Raw genomic sequence first — 21560 nt, 5'->3', positions numbered from 1 at the left:
CCTAATTTTCCTTTCGTGTAGAACTCAAAGCATCAGGAAAGAAATTTGGTGAGATTAATGTTTGGTGCAGGAAGTTCCGATAACTTTTTCCCCTGTCATAGGCACTGGGTAGACTCTGTTGGGGGGAAAAACATGTGTTATGAACTTTGATTCCCCTACTCCAACTCCCTACTCGCATGACTGTTCCTGCGCTTTCCAACAGCTTAATCTACTACATGGTGAAGGCAGCAGAGTAGAGTTCAAAATATAAAAACTTGAGACTTGGGTTAAGTCTGAGCTCTACCACTAATTAACTTAATGATCCTAGGCATGATTTCACCTTTGTTGTCTTATCTGTAAAACACCGGGGTGGAACAAGGTAGAGGTGGTATCAACAATTAGGGTGCTAAAAGCTTCTTTACCTCTGTTCCCAGCTTCCCAGTGGGAAGAAAAACTTAGGATGAGCTGCTCGGAAGCTACTTGGACACAGTGAGTAGAGTTGACCTTCACTATCTATTCCTCCTCTCTTCAGCTTACTCTACTGATAAACTCTGTATGAGTTAGGAGAAAGGTACCTAGTACTGTTTTACTTCCCTCACAATGATAGCTGTTCCTTTTCTAAGTTAAGTCACTATTCTTATTGGTTTCCTTACTAGTACTTTAATATCACTTCAGTGACATTGACCTACTCTTGTGTCCAGCTTTTCAGGTCTCCCTATAGGATGGGCCCAGGAGTATGTACTCTGGTCCATGGACAGAAGTCTTCATCAGATCTTCCAACATCTGGAATGTGCAAGGTCAGGGAAGGTCATTTCTGGGGGGAGGTTGGGTGGTGGAAGTTTTTGTTTTTGTCTTAGGTAAACTCTACCCACAATGTGGGGGTTGAATTCTTGAGACCAAGAATTGCATGCTCTACCAGCTGAGCTAGCCAGGTGCCCCAAAGGTGGTAGAACTTTTAAGAGGGAGGGAGGAAGAGACCAAAGAAGGGAGGTAGTAGAGAGGGAAAGAGGGAGGGGAAAAGAGAGGGAAAAGAGAGATTGTTAGGTGGTGGCTTATTTACTTAGTTTTGGCAGTGGGGATAAATTCTGGGTCCAAAGGTTTTAGTCCATGGATCATTTCTGATTGGAATGGAGACCCATACCGTCCTCTCCTCCTGGTAGAGGAATTCTTCACACAAGTAATTGATATTGGGGAAAACAATCTCTTTTGTTGTTATTGTTCTCCCTCGGGCCAAAATATTTCACATTTGAAATAGCCGTTACCTTTCCCTTTTCCTACTTTTTCCAGCCTCAAAGCAAATGGAAACTTTTCTTTATTTCTTAGATCAAGTCTTAAGAAATTATGTTTGCCTGAATCACAGGATGTGATTTCTTCCTCCACCTCCTCTGTGCTTGTGGCTCAGAAGCCTGTTTTACCCTGTTGTGGCTGTAAGAAGGCAAAACATTCTACTAAGGACAGCAGCTCCTTTGGATCATTATGCAACAACTCCTGCCTGTCCCACCTTCCCGTCTTTTCTGAAGGAACAACCTGGCAACTCCGGAGCCATAGTTTACCTATTTTACCCAAAACCCAGTCTTCCATGTTCAGGAACAAAGGCACACCCCTGCCTCCTTTTCAGCTCTCAGAGTTTGGGAAATCAAAACTTTTACAGAATTTGGCAGCTCTTTCACCCTTAAGATCCCAAAACTCTTTTATCAACTCTATGTTTGAATCCCCAGATCTCCGCCAACAAGAAAAAACAAAGAATGGGGGAGAGAGCAAGAGTCATTTGACATTGGATCATGGGCCAGATTTTATTTTCACCAAGGCAAGACCACGATTCTCGGGGTGGGCTCCAATCCGGCTTTCTCCTTTAGCTAGGTGGGAGTTAGAGGGACATATGGCTTGGAAGGTTTATACTTTGAGGGAACAAGCAGTGCCTCTGCCTGTGAGGGAATCATGGGGAATGCTGAATTATTTAATTGAGGCACAAGGAGGAGTTCCTGAACCAGAGAAACCTCAAATCCAGGTATCTGTGCCCATTCATCAAAGCACTGAACAAAGTCTCTACAATAAATTCCCAAACTGTCCATCATTTCAGCTCCATGTGAATATTGGAGTGGAATCTGGATTAAATAGAACAGAAACAAAAATTTCACAGTCACTTATCCCAGGTAAGCAGTCACAACTTGGGGATGGCCCCCAAATCCTTACATCCAGGCCCTTAGTTACATCATTGGGCACTCCACTTCCCAAAAATTTAGGAGCTGACATAATTCCAGAGAAAACCACTGGACTGCAGAAGGAGCCAAAACATGTCCTAGAACTTAATATAGAACAGAGGGTCATAGGTCGTCTGGAAAAAAGGATTCAGCAGCATAAGTCCCACATGACTAATGTGGAATTGACCCCAAGTCTACCATGTCAAGTTACAGATAGTATAAAGGTAACTCCTTTAGCTTTACTTCAAGTCATGGATTCGATGGGGATGATCCCAGAATCACATTCAGAAGTGATAGAATCTGTAGGTTTGTTCCCACAGCCACCAGCCAAAGTTGGGAAACCAATGGAAACCACAAAAAAAGTGAGTGTAAGCACTAAACCATCATATCAAGTCACTGAACCAGTGGAGGTAACACCAAGTGCTCAGCATCGAGTTATGGAATCAAAGATGACCTCCAGACCAGTGAATCAAGTCACAGATAATGTGACGGTAACTCCTGCAGCATTGCTTCAAGTCACAGATTCTATGGGGATGATTAATGAATCACATCCACATATCATAAAACCAGTGGGAAAAACCCCAAGAACACCATCCCAAGCCATGAAATCAGGGGAAATAGCCACATCATTGGACCATAAAGTTATACCATCAGGAAAGATGCATCCAAAGGCAAAATATACAGTTGTGGAAACTGTGGAAATGACTTTTGGGCCACATCCTAAAGTTACTGAATCAGTGAATATAACCTTAAATCCAGAAAGTCAAATCACAGGACCATTGAAGATTCCTCCAGGGCCAATATGTCAAAATACAAGATCACTGGAAATGATCTCCAGTCCATCGCATCAAGTTACTGATTACACGAAAGTTACTCCAGTGGCACAATTACAAGCTATGGATTTCATGGGAATAATTCCACCAGCACCGCCACATGTTATAGAATCTGGAGATTCACAGTCTGAAATTGCAACTTTGGCCCCAGGAGCAACTCAACCAGTCGGTTTGACATCTTCTAGCTGTCCTCCTACTATTGGTCCACCTGGAGTTGTAGGATCTGTGGGTTTACCTCCAAAGCCACCACTTAAAATCACAGAATCAGTAGGGATGATTCCAATGCCATCACATCAATCCATACACTCTTTAAAGGTAACCCCAGCAGCACTGGGGTCACCCATGGGAATGATCATAACACCACAATCACAAGTTGTAGAAACTCAGGATTTGACCTCAAGGCCAGTATCTCAAGTCAGGAAACCTCTGGAGTTGACTCCTGGGTCACGGATTCAAGTGCAAGACTCTGTGGAGATGACTCCACAACCATATGTTCAAGGCACAAAAACTACAGCATTAACCCCAGGGCTACCTCATCAGGTCATGGAATCTCCACGTTTGACCCCAAGGCATCAAATCTTAGAATCTTCAGAGATGTGTCCAAGGCAAAGCCATCAAATTATGGAAACTATGGGGTTGGCTTCTGACCCCATAATCAGAAATCTGGCTGAGCCAAAACAGTCACATCATCAAATAATGGAACATTTAGGGACAGTCCCAAGATCACTGGGTCAAAGAGCACCATCTAAGGAAATGAGCCAAGAGCCACTGCATCAAGTCACAGAATCTGCAGTAATGACCACTACATCTCTACTTCCAGGTGCAGAATATCTGGGGGTGAAGCCAATGCCACAAGTTAAGACTGTGGATTCTATGAAGTTATCCCCAGGATTGCAGAATGTAAAATCTATAGACGTAACTCCAGGTTCGGTCCCACAGATGGTAAAATATGGACAGCCGATCCCAACTGTGAGCCCTATAGAACTGGCCCCAGAACTTCAACTGCAGACTGTAAAATCTAATGAGTTGGCACCTATTTCACAGCTGGAAAGTGGGAATTCTGTGCAGTTAGCCCCAGGGTCTCAGCTTCAAGGTGTGAAATCTATTCATTTGAACCTAGGAACACAACAACAAAGTGGAAAATCTGCTGAGTTAGCCCAGGCACCACACTTGCAAAATAGGAAATCGCTAGATTTGACCCACAATTCACAGTTGCAAGGTCTGGAATATGTTCATTTGGCCCTCCCACCGAAGTTTTCAGATACAAAAGCTGTGGAGTTGATCCTAAGACCACCACAGGAAGATAAGAAATCTATGGAGTTTGCCTCAAAGCCATGGTTACCAGATGAAAGATCTAAGGAGACAGCCCCAGTACTATTGCTTAAAGATGTGAAATTTCCTCAAATGGCAGAATGTAGAAATGTGATTCCTGAAACACAGGTGGAAAGTATGAAATATGAGGAGCCAAGCTCAGGGGCACACATTCAAGCAGTAAACTCTGTAGAGCTGAACCTCAAGCCAAATCATCAAGCCACAGAACCTGAAGGATTAACCCCATGGCACCAAGCTTTGGAATCTTCAGGAATGATCACAGAGCCAGGATATCAAGGAGCAGAAGTAGAGTTGACTTCCAACCCTTGTCACCACAGGAAAGAATCTATGGAGTTGACACAACCATCTTTAAGAAGTACTCCAGGGCCATTGAACCAGACTTCAGAATGTATGCAGGCAAACTCAGTGCCATTCCAAGATGCTCTTGAGACAATGCTCCAAGGCGTAAAAGCCCTGGAGACTCGAATGCCTCAACACATAATACAAGAATCTCCAGCGTTAGTACCAGGATCAGAGATGCAAGGAATAAATCCAGAAGTGTTGAACCCAGAGTCACAAAGTATGACATTTGTTCACCTGAATCTAGGACCATATTCAGAATTTAGGAACTATAAGAAGTTGACCTCAGAACCTGAATTTCAAGGTATGAAATCTGTGCCACTGACCCCAGAACCACAGCCCCAAAGTACAAAACCTGACGAGTTAGCTCTAGGTCCATTAATGCATGGCAATACAGCTGTGGATTTAACTGTACCACTGGAAGTATCTAAGAGGTTGATTCCTGAAACACGCTTACATGTTGAATCGAGGAAACTAAGCGTGGAACCACATTTACTAGCAAAGACATCTTTGGGTCCAACTTCTAGACCAAGGCATCAAGACACAGCCTCTGTAAAGTTAGCTTCTGAGACCCAGCCACAAGAGGAGGAATCTGTGAAGTTAATCCCACAGCAAGTCACAGGAACTCCTGCGATGATGCCCAGGCCATGTTTTCAGAATTTTTCAGAGATGACTCTGGGGCCAGGCCATCAAGACACAGAAACTGCACAGCTGTTTTCTGGGACTTTGCGCCAAGTGGCATTAACACCAAAACCAACAGGTCAAGTTATAGAATCTACGGGAATGACTCTAAAGCCACACCTTCAAGTTACTGAGCCTTCAGAGGTACCTCTAAGGTCAGAATACGAAAACACAGAACCTTATGGGTTGGCATTGTCTCAAGTTGAAAATATCCAGGAGACAATGCCAGTACCACCATATTCAGTAAAAGGATCCCTGGAATTGACTTTGGGACCACAAATGCAATATGAGAAATCAGAGCCACTAATGCAAAATTTGAAATCTGTGAAGTTAACCCCTGTGTCATCCCCAGTAGTGGTGGGATCTAAGCAATTTATCACAGGACCAAAACGACATGTTCCGGAGTTGACCCCAGAGCCACAGTTCCAGGGAGTAAAGTCTATGCAGCTGCATCCAGAGCCACAATTACAAGACGTGGAATATGTTAATTTAATCCAACAGCCAGCTACTACTGGAATGGTAGAATCTGAGAAGCTGGTACAAGAACCAATACTACAACATATAATATCAGAGGAATTGACTAAGGCGGCACAGCTTCAGGATGTGAAATTGATCCCAGGGCCACATTTGCAAAGTGTCAGATTTTCAAATTTACCTCCAGGACCACCTTTTCAAGGAGAAAAGCCTGTAGATTTCATCTCAGAGTCCCCACATCATAGTGTGAAATCTGATGCACTGACCCCAGGTTCCCCAGTGCAAAAAATCAAATTGTCAGACTTTACCCCAGGGCTAAAGCATCAAAGTGTTATGTCCGTACAATTGTCTCCAGAACCAGAAACTCAAGGTATGAAATCTGTGGAACAAAACTCAGGACCACGCTTGCAAGATGTCAGATTTTCTGATTTGACCTTAGAACCAAAGCATCAAGGTTTGAAACATGTGCAATGTATACCGGGAACACAGGTTCAAGATATACAATCCTTGGGATTTGTAACAGAATCACCTTTGCCATTAAGCCAAGGGCTCTTGAGTGAAAATATGAAAACTCTTCCGTCTATTGAAGGATCACAGTTTCACAGCACGCAGTCTATGAAGTTGACCTCAGAACTACAGTTTCAAGGTGTGCAGTCTCAGGAACTGCACCTAGGGCCAAGGCAGCAAGATGTCAAATTTTCTGAATTGACTTCAGGGCCAAAACTTCAAGCTGTCAAATTTGGGGAGCAAACCCCAGGATCAGTGTTTAATGGTGTAAATTCTGTGGAGATGACTCCAGAATTAGCATTTCAAGATTCTAAATTAGCAAAGACACCTCCAAGGCTTCAAGATATAAAACAGGTGGGGCTTACCCCAGGGCCATGGTTACAAGATGTCAAATTTTGTGATCGGACATCAGGAACGCAACCTCAAGGTGTGAAAACTTCAGAGTTAAACTCAGGGCCACAACTACAACATGTGAAATTTTTTGAGTTGACCCCAAACCCAAAGATGCAAGGAGTAAGATCTGTGGGGTTGTCCCCAGGACCTCAAAAGCAAGTGGTCAAGCCTGATATGCTAGTACCAGAGACACAGTTTCAAGGTGTAAAAAAATTAGGGAGGGACCAAATGTCCAACTTGGAAGGTAACATTTCTTATCGAATTGTCTCTCAGCCAGAGAAACCAGATGCAATATCTATGGGGTTGACTCCTGAGTTACAGTTGCCAAGTGTAAACTATTCTGAGTTGGCTAGAAGAACAAAGTTACAAGGTATAAAATCTTCTGAATTGATCCGAGGGCCAGGTGTGGGGGGTATGAAACCAATGGAGCTGACCCCAGACTCAAAACTTCAAGGTGTAAAATCTGAGTTGTTGACCTCGGAGCTGAAAGATGTGAAATCTGTGGTCTTAACTACAGGACAGGGTCCAAAAGGTACGAAATCTACTTTGCCAACCCCTAGTCCACAGCTGGAAGGTGAGAAATCTATGGAGATAACTGCAGTGCCATGGATAGACTATGTCAAACCTGTGAAAAGTACCAAAGATACCAAGCTTCAAGGTACAACTTCTGACTTGATTCTGCATGCAAGAATTCAAGACTCCAAAGCTGTGGAGTTGTTCCAAAGAACACAAATGCAAGATGTGCAAACTGTGGAATTGAAAATTGAAAGTGAGAAATCTGTGCCTTTTGCACCAGGGCCATTACTCCAAGGGTCTGAACTGCAAGGTGTGAAACCCAAGGAACTGACTTTAGAGCCACAAATCCAAGATAGTAAATTTGTCGACAGTACCCCGTGTTTCAGGCATCAAAGTTTAAAATCTGTAGAGGAAACTCCAGATTCAGAGCCGCAATGTGTACAATCTGTAAAGTGGACCCCAAGGCTAAACAAGCAGGAAGTAAAATCTGTGAAAGTGACCAGAAGATCAAAGTCTCAAGGAGTAAAAACTATGGATTTTGCCCCAAGGCAACAGTTTCAAGAGACAGCACTCATGAATTTAACTTCTGGGCCAGAACAGGATGGCACGATATCTGTAATCTCACCAAAGCAGCAATGTGTGAATTCAGAGCAGGTGAAGAGAGGGGCTATGTCGGACGATAAGCTGTCTTTGGAGTTACTTCCAGAGCTAAAATTTAAAGGTAAAAAACTAGTAGACCTCAATTTTGAGTTACAGTTTAAAAGTATGAAATCAGACTTGACTCCAGAATCAAATATTCAAGGTTTAAAACCTAAAGAATTCAAGCCTGATCCACTTGAACCACAGTTGCAAAGCATAAAGTCTCCTAAGTTGACCCCAGGGTCACCATTGCACCAAATTGAAGTCTCAGAGTTTGCTTCAGAGCCACAGCTTTGTGTAAAAACCGTTGAGTTAAAACAAGAGCCACTGCTTGAAAGTATGAGATGCATTCAGTGGATACCAGGACCTAAGTTCCAAGCTGTGAAATCTGTAGAGTTAAATCTCAGGTCACAGTCTCAAGGTGTTAAATCCCTAGGGTTGAGATCTTTGACACAGTTAAGAGATGTGAAGTCATCTGAATTGACTCTAGGGTCAAAAACTCAAGGTGCGACATATACAGAGTTCAACCTTGGGCCACAGTTGCAGAACATGAAAATCCCTGGGGTGCTCCCAGGAACACAGCTGCACAAAGGGAAGCTTTTGGCATCAACCTCAGAGCCACAGCTTCGAGATGTAAAAACTACTGAGCTCAAAAAAGAGCCACAGCTGGAAAGAATGAGGTGTATCCAGTGGATACCAGGACCTGATTTCCAAGGTGTGAAGTCTATAGGGTTACAGTCTCAAGGTGTCAAGTCTCTAGGGTTGAAACCTTTGATACAGTTAAGAGATAGAAAGTCATCTGCGTTAACTCCAAGGCCAAAGCTCCAAGATACGCAATCTTCAGCATCACTCCAGGAACATAAGCTTCAGGACTGTGATTTGACACCTTGTCTACAGGTTAGAAGTGTGAAATCATGTGAGCTGACTTCAGGGTCAAAGCTCTGTGATATAAAATTTATGCCACTGAAATCTAGGCTTTGCATGCATGATGGGAAATCTAAATTGACTGCAAAATCAAAGCTCCAAGAAGCGAAACCCTTACATTCATCCCCAGGAGCACAGCTTCAACGTGTGAAGTCTCTGGTGCTTATGGAAGATTCACAGCTTCCTGGTGTGAAATCTGGCGTTTTAAGCCAAAGGTCACAATTACAAAGCAATACAACTATAGAATTGAACTCCCCACTACACTTGACAAGCATGAAGTCATCTGAATTGACTCTTCAGACAAAGCTTCAAGGTGTGAAATCTGAGAATTTCAACTCTGGGTCACAGTGGCATGATCTAAAACCTTCTAAGTTGTCACCTGAGGTAAAGTCCCAAGATAAGACATTTACTGAGTTAAATCCAAGTTCACAGTTGAAAGGTATAACATTTTCTACATTGATCACAGGGACAAAGATTCAAGGTACCAAATGTACAGATTTCAACCTTGGGCCATTGTTACAACATGTGAATTCTTCTGAAAGGACCTCAAAGACAAAGCTTCAAAATGTAAAACATAAAGAAAGCTGTCCCAGTCCCCAGGTGCAAGTTGTGAAATCTTCTGACCTGACCCTTGGATCAAAGCTTCAAAATGTGCAATTGGTGTTCAACCCTGACCCACAGTTTCAAGGAGTGAAAAGTTCTAAATCAATTTCAGAAACAAAGATTCAAGATATGGAGTCTGTGAATGTCAAACCTGGGCCACAGCTGAGACGTGTGAAATCTTCTGAATTGATACAGGGGACAAAGCTTCAAAAAGTGAAGTCTGTGGATTTCAAGTCAGGCCCACAGTTGGAAGATGGGGCATCTTCTAGATTGGTCATGGGTATAAAGCTTCAAGATGTAAAATCTCTGAATTTTAAGTCTGGACCACACTTGAAGGATGTGATAGCTTCACAACTGATCCCAAGGGAAAAGCTTCCAGGTGTGAAATCTGCAGAACTGAAAGCTAATCCAAAGTTACAAGGTGAGAAATCTTCTGATTTGATCCTGGAGAGGAAGTTTTCAGGTGTGAAAGCAGGCCCACAGTTACAAGATGTGAAATGTTCTGAGTTGATCATGGGTATAAAGCTTCAAGATAAAAAATCAGCAGGGTTTGGTTCTAGATCACACTTGCAAGGTATGAGATCTTCTGAAGTGATCCCAGGGTCAAAACTTCAAGAAGGGAAACCCTCTGAGTTCAACCACGGTCCAAAGCTACAAGGTGGGAAATCTGATTTAATTCAGATGAGGAAGCTTCAAGGTGTGAAATCTGTGGAGTTCAACCCTGGACCTCAGAGACAAGGTGAGAAATCTGACTTGATGCTAGAGTGCAGACTCCAAGATTTGAAATCTGTTGAGTTAAAACCTGTTCTGCAGTTACAAGGTGTACCATCTTCTGAGTTAACGCCAAAAACAAAGCTTCAAAATGGAGAACACGTGGAGCTCCTTACCAGACCCACGTGGCAAGACATGAAACCTCTTGAATTGACTCTAGGTGCAAAGACCCAAGATGTGAAATCTTTGGGGTTTGAGTCAGTCCCACAGTTACAAAATAGGAAATTGCCTATGTCGACACCAGGATCACACATTCAAGCCCTGAAATCTCTGAAATTCAGCCCTGGGGCGAAGTTGCAAGGTGCAAAATCTCCTGAGTCTGTAAAGCTTCAAATAATGAACACCACAAAGGTCAACCATGACCTAGAACTCCAGGTCACAAAACCCTCTGAGTTAGCTTTGGAATCAAAGATTTGCAATGTGATATCTTCCGAGTTCAATGCTGGGAAGCCGCGGCAAGAAGAGAAGTCTTTTAAGTTGAAACCATGGCCAGAGCTTCAAAGTGTGAAATTTGTGGTATACAACCCTGGACTACATTTGCAACATATAAAATCTTCAGAATTGTGCAAAGAGACAAAGCCCCAAGATGTGAAATCTAAGGAATCCAATCCTGAGCAACAGTGGCAAGATGTTAAATCTTCTGAGTTATGCCAGGGATCAAGGCCTCAAGGTATGTCATCTTTCAAGTTCAATCCTGGGCCACAGTTACAAGAGATAAAACCCGAGTTGTGCACAGACAGGAAGCTTCCATATGAGCAATTTCTGGAAACGAAGCATCAGCCTAAATTACAAGGTGGGAAATCCTCTGAATTTAATCTAGCCCTACAGCTTCAGTGTATAAATGTTAGGCCATTCAGTACTGGACCACAACTGAACAGGGTAAAATCTGAGTTGAATTCTGGATCAGAGTCTCGAGGTATAAAATCCCAGGTGTTCTGCCCTGGGCCACCTTTGCAAGATGTGAATTCTTCTGCATTTATTTCAAAACCAAAACTTCAGTGTGTAAATTCTGTTGGATGCAAATCTGAGCCACCCTTGCAAGGTATAAACCCTTCTGAATTAACTTCAGTTTCAAAACGTCAAGGTACAAAGTCTTCTGAGTTGAGTTCAGAGATCCCAAGGGAGACGACTATGGTGTTCAACCTTGATCCACCTTCGCAAGATTTGAAATCTGAATTGATTCCAGGGTCAAAGTTTCTTGCTATAGCACCTATGGAATGCGACCCTGAGCCACAGATGAAGTGTATAAATTCTTCTAAGTTGAATCCAGAGCCAAAATTACAATGTGCAAATTCTATGGGGTGCAAACCTGGGCCACCTTTGCAAGGCGTACAGTACTTTGAATTGATTCCAGGGACAAAATGTCAAGGTACAGGATCTCAGGTGAATCCGGGATCCAAGAATCCAAGTGAGACATCTATGGTGTTCAGCGCTGAACCACATGTACAAGATTTAAAATCCGAATTGATTCCAGGGTCAAAGTTTCTTGCTGTAGCACCCATGGAACGCAACCCTGGGCCACAGATGAAGTGTGTAAATTCTTTTGAGTTGGATCCAGAGCCAAAGTTACAATGTGCTAATTCTATGGGGTCTGAACTCGGGCCACCTTTGCAAGGTATACAATCTTTTGAGTTGACTTCAGGGGTTAAATGTCAAGGTATGGGATCTTTTGATTTGAATCTGGGGTCAGAAGTTCTAGGTATGAAATCTCTTATGTTCAACCCTGTGCAACATTTACAAAATGTGAAACATGAATTTAGTCCAGGGACAAAGTTTCAAGGTATAACATCACAAGAATTAAACTGTGGCCCACAGCTGCAAGGCGTGAATTCTTCTGATTTGAATTTTGGGTCAGAACTTCAATGCATAAATGCTATAAAGTTTAATCCAGACCCACAGATGCAAGGCATGAAACCCTCTGAATTGAATCCTACGTCAGAATATCAAGGTACAAAATCTATTCTGTTCAACGCTGGACCACATTTGCAAGGTGTGAAATCTTCTGAGTTAATTCCAGGGACAAAGTTTCCAGAAATACAGTTTTTGGAGAACCACTGTGGGTCACAGCAACAAGTTATGCACCCAGTGTTCACTTTAGGCTCTTCACTGCATGGCAGGAAATCTGTGTTATTTTTACCAAAGCCACTGCTTGAAGATGTAAGGTCTGTGAAGATGAACAAAGAGCCAGTGTCTTGTGGTGGAAATTCTGTGAAACTGGCTTCAGGCTCTAAGCTGCAGGACTTGAAGTGTGAGATGTTTGCACTAGAGCCATGTTTTACAAAAGTGAAATCTGTGGAGTTAAATCCAGGGCCACATCCTCAAGGTATGAATTCTGGGGAGCTGCCCTCACACCTTAGGCAGCATAGTGAGAGATCTGTGGTGTTTGCACCAAAGTTGTGTTTTCAAGATGTGAAATCTCTGGAGTTGAAACCAGGGCCACAACCTCAAGATGTGAATTCGAAGGATTTGATTTCTTGCCTCGGGCAGAAATCTGTGGTGTTTGAATCAGAGCCATGTTCTCAAGATGTGACATCTTTGAAGTCAAACCTACAGCTACAGCCTCAAGGTGCTAATTCTTCAGGGTTTCCATCATGCCTAAGGTCCCCAAGTGTTAATTCTGAGGTCTTTGCACCGGAACTATGTTTTCAAGATGGGAAATCTGTAGAGTTGACACCAGGGTCCCAACAGCAAGGTATGAATTGCCAAGAGCTGACTTCAGGATGGCACGGTATGAAATCAATAGTGTTGGCACCAGAGCCAACTAAGAAGTTCATACCAGGACCGATGTTGAGTAGTGTTAAATTTTCAAATTTGTCTCCAGAATCACAACGACAGGGTGAGAAACCTTTGGAGTTTCCTCCAGAAGCAAAGTTGCAAAGTATAAAACATGTGAAATTGTCTTCAGCATCTCTGCAACAAGATATAAAATCTGTAGAGTTACTATCGGGGTCACTGCTTCAAAGAACAAAATCTGAGGAACTAACTCCAAAGAGGAGCTATCAAATCACAGACTCCTCTGAGATAATCCCTAGGCCAGGGCATCAATTTGTAGAAGGTGCAGAGATGATCCCAACACCAAAGCCTCAAGTCCCTAAATCTGTGAATTTGGTGATCCCAACACCAAAGCATCAAGTCTCCAAGTCTGTAAATTTGATTTCAGTACCAGTTTATCATACCACAGAAAGGTTGGCACATCAAGGCAATGAAACTGTAGAAAACTCTATGGGGTTGACCCCAAAGTCAACAAGTAAAACCATGGAATCTCCAGGAATGCCTCTAAGGCTAGATCTTCAAGTACCAGAATCTGATGATCTGACTCACGTGCTAAGGAATCAAGGCTCTGAATCCTTGGAATTAACCTTAAAGAAAATCCCAGAAACACTAGAGTTGCTCTCTCAGTCATGGCCTCAAGTTAAGGACTTGGGGGAATCACATACAAGGTCAGTGCAGGAAGTTACAGGATCTGAAGAGATGGCACCAAAGCCCAAGCATCACACTACAGAAACTATGGGGTTGACCTCCAAGGCAAGGCCAACAGAGAAGGAACTCCTTGGCATGACCCCAAAGCCAATAAGTAAAACCACTGGATATACAGAGAGCGCTCCAAGGCCCAATCCTCCCTTTGGCATGACCCCAAAGCCAATAAGTAAAACCACTGGATATACAGAGAGCGCTCCAAGGCCCAATCCTCCCTTTGTGGAGGTGATCTCCAAGAAAAGACTGCGAAGGGAAGAATCAGAAGCACTGACTACAAAGTCATTACATCACGTCCCAGAATCTTCAGAGATGACACCAAGGCTAAGATATCGAGTTCCGGAATCTGTGGCTTCAACCTCTAAGCAATGGCTTCAAAGGGGGGACTCTTTAGATTTGTCCCCAAGGCAAAGAGGTCAAGTTACAGGACATGCAGAATCTGTAGAGCTCACATCTGAGACATGGCAGCAAGGGGATGGACCAATGGGGCTGACACAGTCACAGAATCAAAGTATGAAATATTCACAGATAGCTCCAGGACTACAGGGTCAAATTACAGAGTTTATGAGGATTAGTCCAAAGCCGCTAGATCAAGTCACAGGATCTACAAAGACACAGCTTCAAGCTGCTCAACCAATAGGAATAACCTCAGTAAGCCCCCCCAAGGTTGTTGAATATGGGAAAGTGACTCCTGGGCCACCACTTCAGGTTGTAACTTCTGTAGCATTAACACCAGGGGGAACCTCTCAAATGGTAGACTACGTTAAACTGACTCCAAAAGTACAAGATGTGAGACCTTCCGAGTCTACCTCAGGGCTATGGTTGCAAAGTGTAAAATCAAAGGAATTAACCACAGAGCCAAGCCACCAAATTTTGGATATAACGAAGTCCACAGGGTTTCAAATTGTAAAGACTGTGTTAATCCCAGGGCCACCACTTCAAACTGTAAATTCTGAGGAATTAGCACCACTACCAATTCCTCAGATTGTAGAACCACTAGGAGTCTCCTTAGGATCAGCTACTGAAGTAATAGATTGTTTGGATTTCTTCCCAAGGCCACACCTTCAAGAAATGGAAGAACCTGTAGAACTAACTCTGAGGCCAAATACTGAAGAGAAATCTTCAGAATCACTCTCACAGCTAGCATTTACTTTGCAGGAATCTACAGTGTTCACTCATGAACAAGGGCTTCAGGCTGGGAAAGTAATGGGGATAAATATAGGGCCTCCTCAAATCATGCAATGTGAGGATTTGAATCTAGTACAGGTATATCAGAAGAGGGCATCTGAGAATTTTATTTCAACAGAGGAGTTACAAATAGGGAATTATTTCTCTAGATTTCTACAGAACTCCTCAAACTCGCTCATCTCAAGCTCTGCCGAAGCATCTGAATTAGGAAGCCTTTGTGATTTGGAGATGCCAGAAGTGTCAAGGGCCTTGGATATAAAAAACTTTGGGACAGATATTTTGCAGTCTGAAGAATACTTTCTAGACTCTGCTATGATACAAACTTCAACCCTTCCCTTGTCTCTTCACAATCAACCCTCTGATAAGACAGCTAACATTGTAGAAACCCCACATTTTGAGATCCCAGGAGTGGGTGTCATATCTAAGAGGACTGATAAGAAGCCGGTGGGGAAGCTAGAGAATTCACTCCAGCGCCTATCCCAACATCCACTGCAAAGCTGGAGATCACCATCTAGGACCTTCCAGTCAGGATCAGGAACTCAAAGAGGCCTTAACTGGTCTGTCTTGAGCAGACAACAGAATGTCTGGGAGAATCACTCCTGGAGACAGCGACTACCCAGAAGATATCTCTCCAATATGCTAGTGTTAGGGAATGTCTTGGGCACCACTATGGAAAGGAACCTTTGTTCTCAAACACCTTTAACAGGAAGAGCCACTGCAGATATCTGTCAATCTATTCAGAATTTATTTGGGGTTCCTGCGGAACTGATGCAACTTTCCAAGAGTCTGCTAGAGAAGAGTCGAAGTATTATTTCTCGGACTTCAGTGTCCAGAAACTACATTCAGAGACACACTTCATATCATGGTCACGAACAAAGAATAGCCTTAAGGATGTGGACACGTAGCTCCATGTCCTCCATAATACAGCAATACTCTGGGGCTAGCGCAAAAATAAAGAAAAGTTCGAAGCTTAGTGATATATCCCAGGAAGTCATTCAGCACGTGCCTGTTTCGTGTACAGAGGGCCAGCCTCCTGTCCCAGTAAATTTAGAGTCTTCCTTCCATACACTTTTCACTAGGAAAGATTCTGTTCCAATGGAAGAGAGTGAGAACTCACAGAGTTCACAGACAAGGATTTTTGAGTCCCAACACTGTCTCGAGCCAAGTTATCTTCCCCAGGCCAAGACTGACTTGTCAGAACAGTTCCAGTTGCTACAAGATCTGAAGCTAAAAGTAGCAGCAAAACTGTTAAGGAGTCAAATACTCCCCCATGTACCTCCACCTCTAACTTCAGGTCTGGTTTTAAAATACCCTATGCGCCTACAGTGTGGCCGATGTGTAGGACTTAATTGCTGTCATAAATTACAGGGCACGTTGCGGCCTTACCTTCTTATCTACCCACAGCTCCACCTTGTAAGCACTCCCAAAGACCACGGAGAGATTAGGTTGCATCTTGGCTTTAGGATGCGAACTAGGAAAAGATCCCAAGTCCCAAAGCATCACAGAAGAGACAGATCCATCACATCAAGGAGTTCTATATCACCATCACTAAGGAAAGCTAAAGTCTACACTCGAGCTTCCAAGAGTCCTACTTCTACAATGGATTTCCAGTCTGTATCTTCCCCATCTCCTGCTCCTGTACAAGTCCACATCAGGCAAAGACAGTATAGGATCCCTGCCCTAGCAGGAAAGATGACAGTTGGAGGGCCAGGGCGCTATGAGTTTACTCAAGTTCACTCTCTACCAGAGAGTGACTCTGAAAGCCATCAGGATGAAAAATGGTCTAAAAGGAGAACCAAAAAGACCCGTAGTTCAAAATACCCAAAGAAAAGAATCACTATGGGAGGCAGGACACAAAACACAGAGTTCTATACAAATGGTAGAACCACAATACGGAGTCGTCCTCGGGATTTACCAGCCCAGTTAAGAAGGAAGAGGAATGGAGCATCTCAGACAACTACTGCCTCTTCAAAAAGACAATCTAAGAAACCCTCCCAACCCAAATTCATTCCACTGCTTTTTCAAGGTCTAAAGAAAGCATTCCAGACGGCACACAGAATTATGGGTTTTGCTGGACAGAAGCCTGAGGACAGGTCAAGGCCAGACCATTTGTGTTCAAGCAAAAACCACGATCCAAAACAAAAAGCCAGAGATTATTCCTCATCGAGAGATATCAAAAGAGAGAGGATGTCAGTTGCTAAGCTAAAGCCAACAGACATCACCACTAAGAAGGAGAAGATGTTATGGGAAGAAATACAGCAATTCAGATCAGCTCATCAACCAAAAAGAGGTAGCTCTTTCCAACTTAAACATACCCAACTACCCAAGCCCATGGTTTCCCAAAGAAGTGCTATTTTCAAAACCACTTCAGTCGGACAGACTGTGGTTATTCTTCAAAACGACAATAGCAGCAAAGGTAAGAAAAACTCCTACAGATGTGAAATCTCTAGCCAGGAGTCCAAGAGCTCCAAAATAGGAACCAAAGTTCAAGTCAGAGGGAGAAATCTACATGGTTCACTTAAGAGAACCTCACACAGTCACCTTAAAGAGACACTCACACCCAAGAAGCAAAACCACCATAGCTTCTTAAGGGAGAGAACCCCATGTAATTCCTCTGAAAGGAGTCATCACAGACCCTCTGAGAGGAGCCATCAAAGTCCTTCTCTAAAGAGACATCACAGTCCCTCTGAGAGGAGCTACCGAAGTCTTTCCGTAAAGAGCCATCACGGTCTCTCTGAGAGGAGCCTTCGAAGTCCTTCTCTAAAGAGACATCATGGTCCTTCTGAGAGGATCCACCAAAGCTGCCTTCAGATGAGCCATCACAGTCCCTCTAAGAGGAGCCACCGAAGTCTTCCTCGGAAGAGCCATCACGGTCCCTCTGAGAGGAGCCACCGAAGCCTTCTTCAGAAGAGCCATTACAGTCCCTCTGAGAGGAGCCACCGATGTCTTCCTCGGAAGAGACATCACAGTCCCTCTGAGAGGAGCTACCGAAGTCTTTCCGTAAAGAGCCATCACGGTCCCTCTGAGAGGAGCCACCGAAGTCTTCTTCAGAAGAGCCATTACAGTCCCTCTGAGAGGAGCCACCAAAGTCTTCCTCGGAAGAGACATCACAGTCCCTCTGAGAGGAGCTACCGAAGTCTTTCCATAAAGAGCCATCACGGTCCCTCTGAGAGGAGCCACCGAAGTCTTCTTCAGAAGAGCCATTACAGTCCCTCTGAGAGGAGCCACCAAAGTCTTCCTCGGAAGAGACATCACAGTCCCTCTGAGAGGAGCTACCGAAGTCTTTCCGTAAAGAGCCATCACGGTCTCTCTGAGAGGAGCCTTCAAAGTCCTTCTCTAAAGAGCCATCACAGTCCCTCTGAGAGGAGCCATCAAAGTCCTTCCCTAAGGAGATATCACAGTCCCTCCGAGAGGAGCCATCAGAGTCTTCCTTGGAAGAGCCATTACAGTCCCTCTGAGAGGAGCCACCAAAGTCTTCCTCGGAAGAGATATCACAGTCCCTCTGAGAGGAGCCACCTAAGTCCTTCCCCAAAGAGCCATCACGGTCTCTCTGAGAGGAGCCATCAAAATCCTTCCCTAAAGAGTTATCTCAGTCCCTCCGAGAGGAGCCATCAGAGTCTTCCTTGGAAGAGACATTACAGTCCCTCTGAGAGGAGCCATCAAAGTCCTTCTCAGAGGAGCCATCGAAGTCCCTCTGAAAGGAGCCATCACAGTCCCTCAGAGAGGAGCCATCGGAGTCCCTCTGAGAGGAGATGTCACAGTCCCTCTGAGAGGAGATGTCGCAGTCCCTCTGAGAGGAGCCATCAGAGTCCCTCTGAGAGGAGATGTCGCAGTCCCTCTGAGAGGAGATGTCATAGTCCCCTTGAGAGGAGCAGTCGCAATCTCTTTCAGAGAACTCATCACAGTCCCTTAGAGGTGAGAGGACACAGTCCTTTTGAGAGAAGACAGCACAGGACCTCTGAGAGGAGAGGTCGCAGTTTCTCAGAGAGAACTCACTGTAGTCCCTCTGAAAGAAGTGGACGCAATCTCTCTGAGAGGAACAGACACAGTCATTCTGAGCAGAGCCAACAGAGCCACTTTGAAAGGGACCAGTACAGTTGGCGTGGCAAAACCCATCTCAGTCCCTCTGCGAGAACCCATCACAGTCCCGTTAAGAAGAGACTCAAACACAGCTCCCCTAGGGAGAGGCTCAGACATGGTCTGTCTAAAGATTGCAAGGGCTACTCAAAACACATCTCCTAGAATGTTGCCATGGTACTTGATGAAGAAGCAGAAGTTTTTATAGTCAAAATGTGGAGATTGTTGATATATGAAACAGAAGCCAAGAATATTGGTCTTGTGAAGTAAAACTCTTTTTACATTTAGAATTCCGTTTCAGATTTCTTCTTTTTTCCCACCCTTCAGAGGACTTTTTCTTTGTCTTTTGGCTTTTTCTTTGTCTTCAAAGACATTTGTGAGATCTGTAAATTTTTTTTCAATGTAGAAAATGTGAATTTTTTTGTCCTCTAATTTGTTGATGCCCTGTGTACTCCCTTGGTTGTAAAGACATCTGAATCCTGCCTTGGTTTTCTTTATACTCACCAGGTACAAATTACTGGTATGTTTTATAAGCCGCAGCTACTCTACACAGCCTATCTGATATAATCTTGTTCTGCTGATTTATTTCTTGTAAATATTAAAATGACCCCCCCCCAAAAAAAAACATGTCTCCTAGGGACCACACACAAAATACTCCCAAACAGGCCAAGTTTAGAGGCCTGAAGCTGAAGGATGAGAAGAGATTCATCTCCATTATTTACTGTCTGGTTCAAGATTTCACTGACCTGCCCCTTTTCTGGCTTCTTTCCTGCTCAGCCACTGCCTCCGATACCTGCACCCTCAGCAGTCAAAGAGCTTCAAGGCCTCTCTACCTGGAGGGAGGGAGGGTGGGAATGGGTCTGTAATTTCTCTAAATAAAGGGGCAATAATTGATCTCCACCTAGAAAGACCACTCGTGTGCTGGAGGTGGGGAACGGAGGGTGAAGGGATATTTGGTGTCCTGCAAAGGGATGGAATGCGAGGAAGGGGCCCTGAAGCCAGGTTTGGGGCTCCAAACCCCACCTACAGCTTCCTGGGGTGGGGTCTCAGAGGAGGGAGTCATGTCACGTGACTCACTCTGGCCACAGCCCCCTTGGAAGCTGCCAGGTGGAAGTAGACCTTCAGACCTGGGATCGGCGGCGCCGACTCCATATCCCGCTCAAACTCCTAATACCATATTTCTTGGAATCAAAGATGCATCATTTACTTATTTTTTGTTATTTTTTGTTTCAGACAGCATGAGTGGGGAGGGGCAGCGGGAGAAGAAGAGCGAATCTAAGGCAGATTCTGCAACCAGTGCAGAGCCCAATGCAGAACTTGATCTCACAACCCTGAGATCATGTGCTGAGCCGAAAATTCAGAGTCAGATGCTTTACCCACCAAGTCACCCACGTACCCCAGATACATCATTTAAAACTTCACATTCAGGGGCTCCTGGGTGGCTCACTGCGTTAACCCTCTGCCTTCGGTTTGGGTCATGATCTCAGGGTCCTGGGATCGAGCCCCGCATCGGGCTCTCTTCTCAGCAGGGAGCCTGCTTCCACCTCTCTCTCTGCCTGCCTCTCTGCCTACTTGTTATCTCTCTCTGTGTGTCAAATAAATAAATAAAATCTTTAAAAAAACTTCACATGCAACCCAATTTCTAAGAAAATAATATGTGATTATATATATGCTTAGGAATTGATGAAACCTACTGACTTGGCTTCACTGGCTAGATTCTTCTTTTCAGGAGCTTCTATGTAGAGGAGGAGCCTCTGCTTTCTTCCTGGCTTCCATCTGGCCCCAGTTCTGGCCTCTGGATTTGCCCTTCCAGCTCTGGTCCCAGGTCTACCCCCTCCCTCACTAAGCCTCCCTCCCTCTCAGTCGAGACTTCACCCTCCTCTGAACTCCACTTCAAGTCACATCCTTTAGTTTTCACCGAGCTTCTCAATTAGTTGAGCCACAGTGGTCCAACTTCCCCCAACTTCAGGCTGTTAGGGGTTCTGCCTTAGATCCCTTTTTACAGTTTTCAAAGTTCTGGCTCTAGCATCTAGCAAGCACTCAGCAGGAACGTGCTGCCTGAGTGAAAATGAGAGGCCCAGGAGGAAAAAGCAATGTCTGAGGAGGAATGCTGGCTGTGAGAGCAGTCTGGGAAGTAGATGGCCAAAAAGGGTGTGGCCCGCCTCACCTTCATCCAGCACTTTTCCACCAGGCTGCTGCTGCCTGAGTCCCACACCTTGAGGTAGCAGTTGACAGCACGGCTATACTCCCCAGCCTGCTCCCACTGGCGAGCTTGGTCCACGAGCCCCTCCATGCCCCTAAGATGAGAGTACACGTGACCAGAACAGGCTGGGCAGCGTGGCCTATCCGGTGCATACCTTGTGACCCACCCTCCAGCCCTGCTGACACTTGCTGCCTCCCGGCGTCATATCTGGCCCCTTTCGTGGTAGCCTCCCGCTCCTACTCTTCCTGCAGAGCCTCCAGCTGGCCCGGCCATAGTCCTTGCAGACCCACAGGGCATCACTCCATAATCCAGCCTCCTGCTCAGATTTCCAGGTATCAGGAAGGCAGAGGCCGGCATGACACCTTCCCACTGCCACACAGGTGCTGTACACTATGGGCCACGGATCCCTAGGTCCTTGGACCTCTC

At 44.6% G+C, this 21560-nt stretch overlaps 1 protein-coding gene across 1 annotated transcript; it reads left to right on the top strand.

The window, feature by feature from the left end:
- The first annotated feature begins 486 nt into the window (after positions 1–486).
- Positions 487–8796, top strand: LOC123926582. Its single transcript, XM_045980536.1, has 3 exons — positions 487–776; positions 1303–4904; positions 8792–8796. The coding sequence occupies exons 1-3, from the start codon at positions 730–732 to the stop codon at positions 8794–8796; spliced, it is 3654 nt and encodes a 1217-aa protein (XP_045836492.1). The 5' UTR covers positions 487–729.
- Positions 8797–21560: the final 12764 nt, after the last annotated feature.

Source organism: Meles meles, chromosome 16 (assembly GCF_922984935.1).
Source record: "Meles meles chromosome 16, mMelMel3.1 paternal haplotype, whole genome shotgun sequence".
In the NCBI taxonomy this organism is placed as follows: domain Eukaryota; kingdom Metazoa; phylum Chordata; class Mammalia; order Carnivora; family Mustelidae; genus Meles; species Meles meles.
The sequence above is the reverse complement of the archived record's forward strand: the minus strand, read 5'-3'. Positions and strand labels throughout refer to the sequence as shown.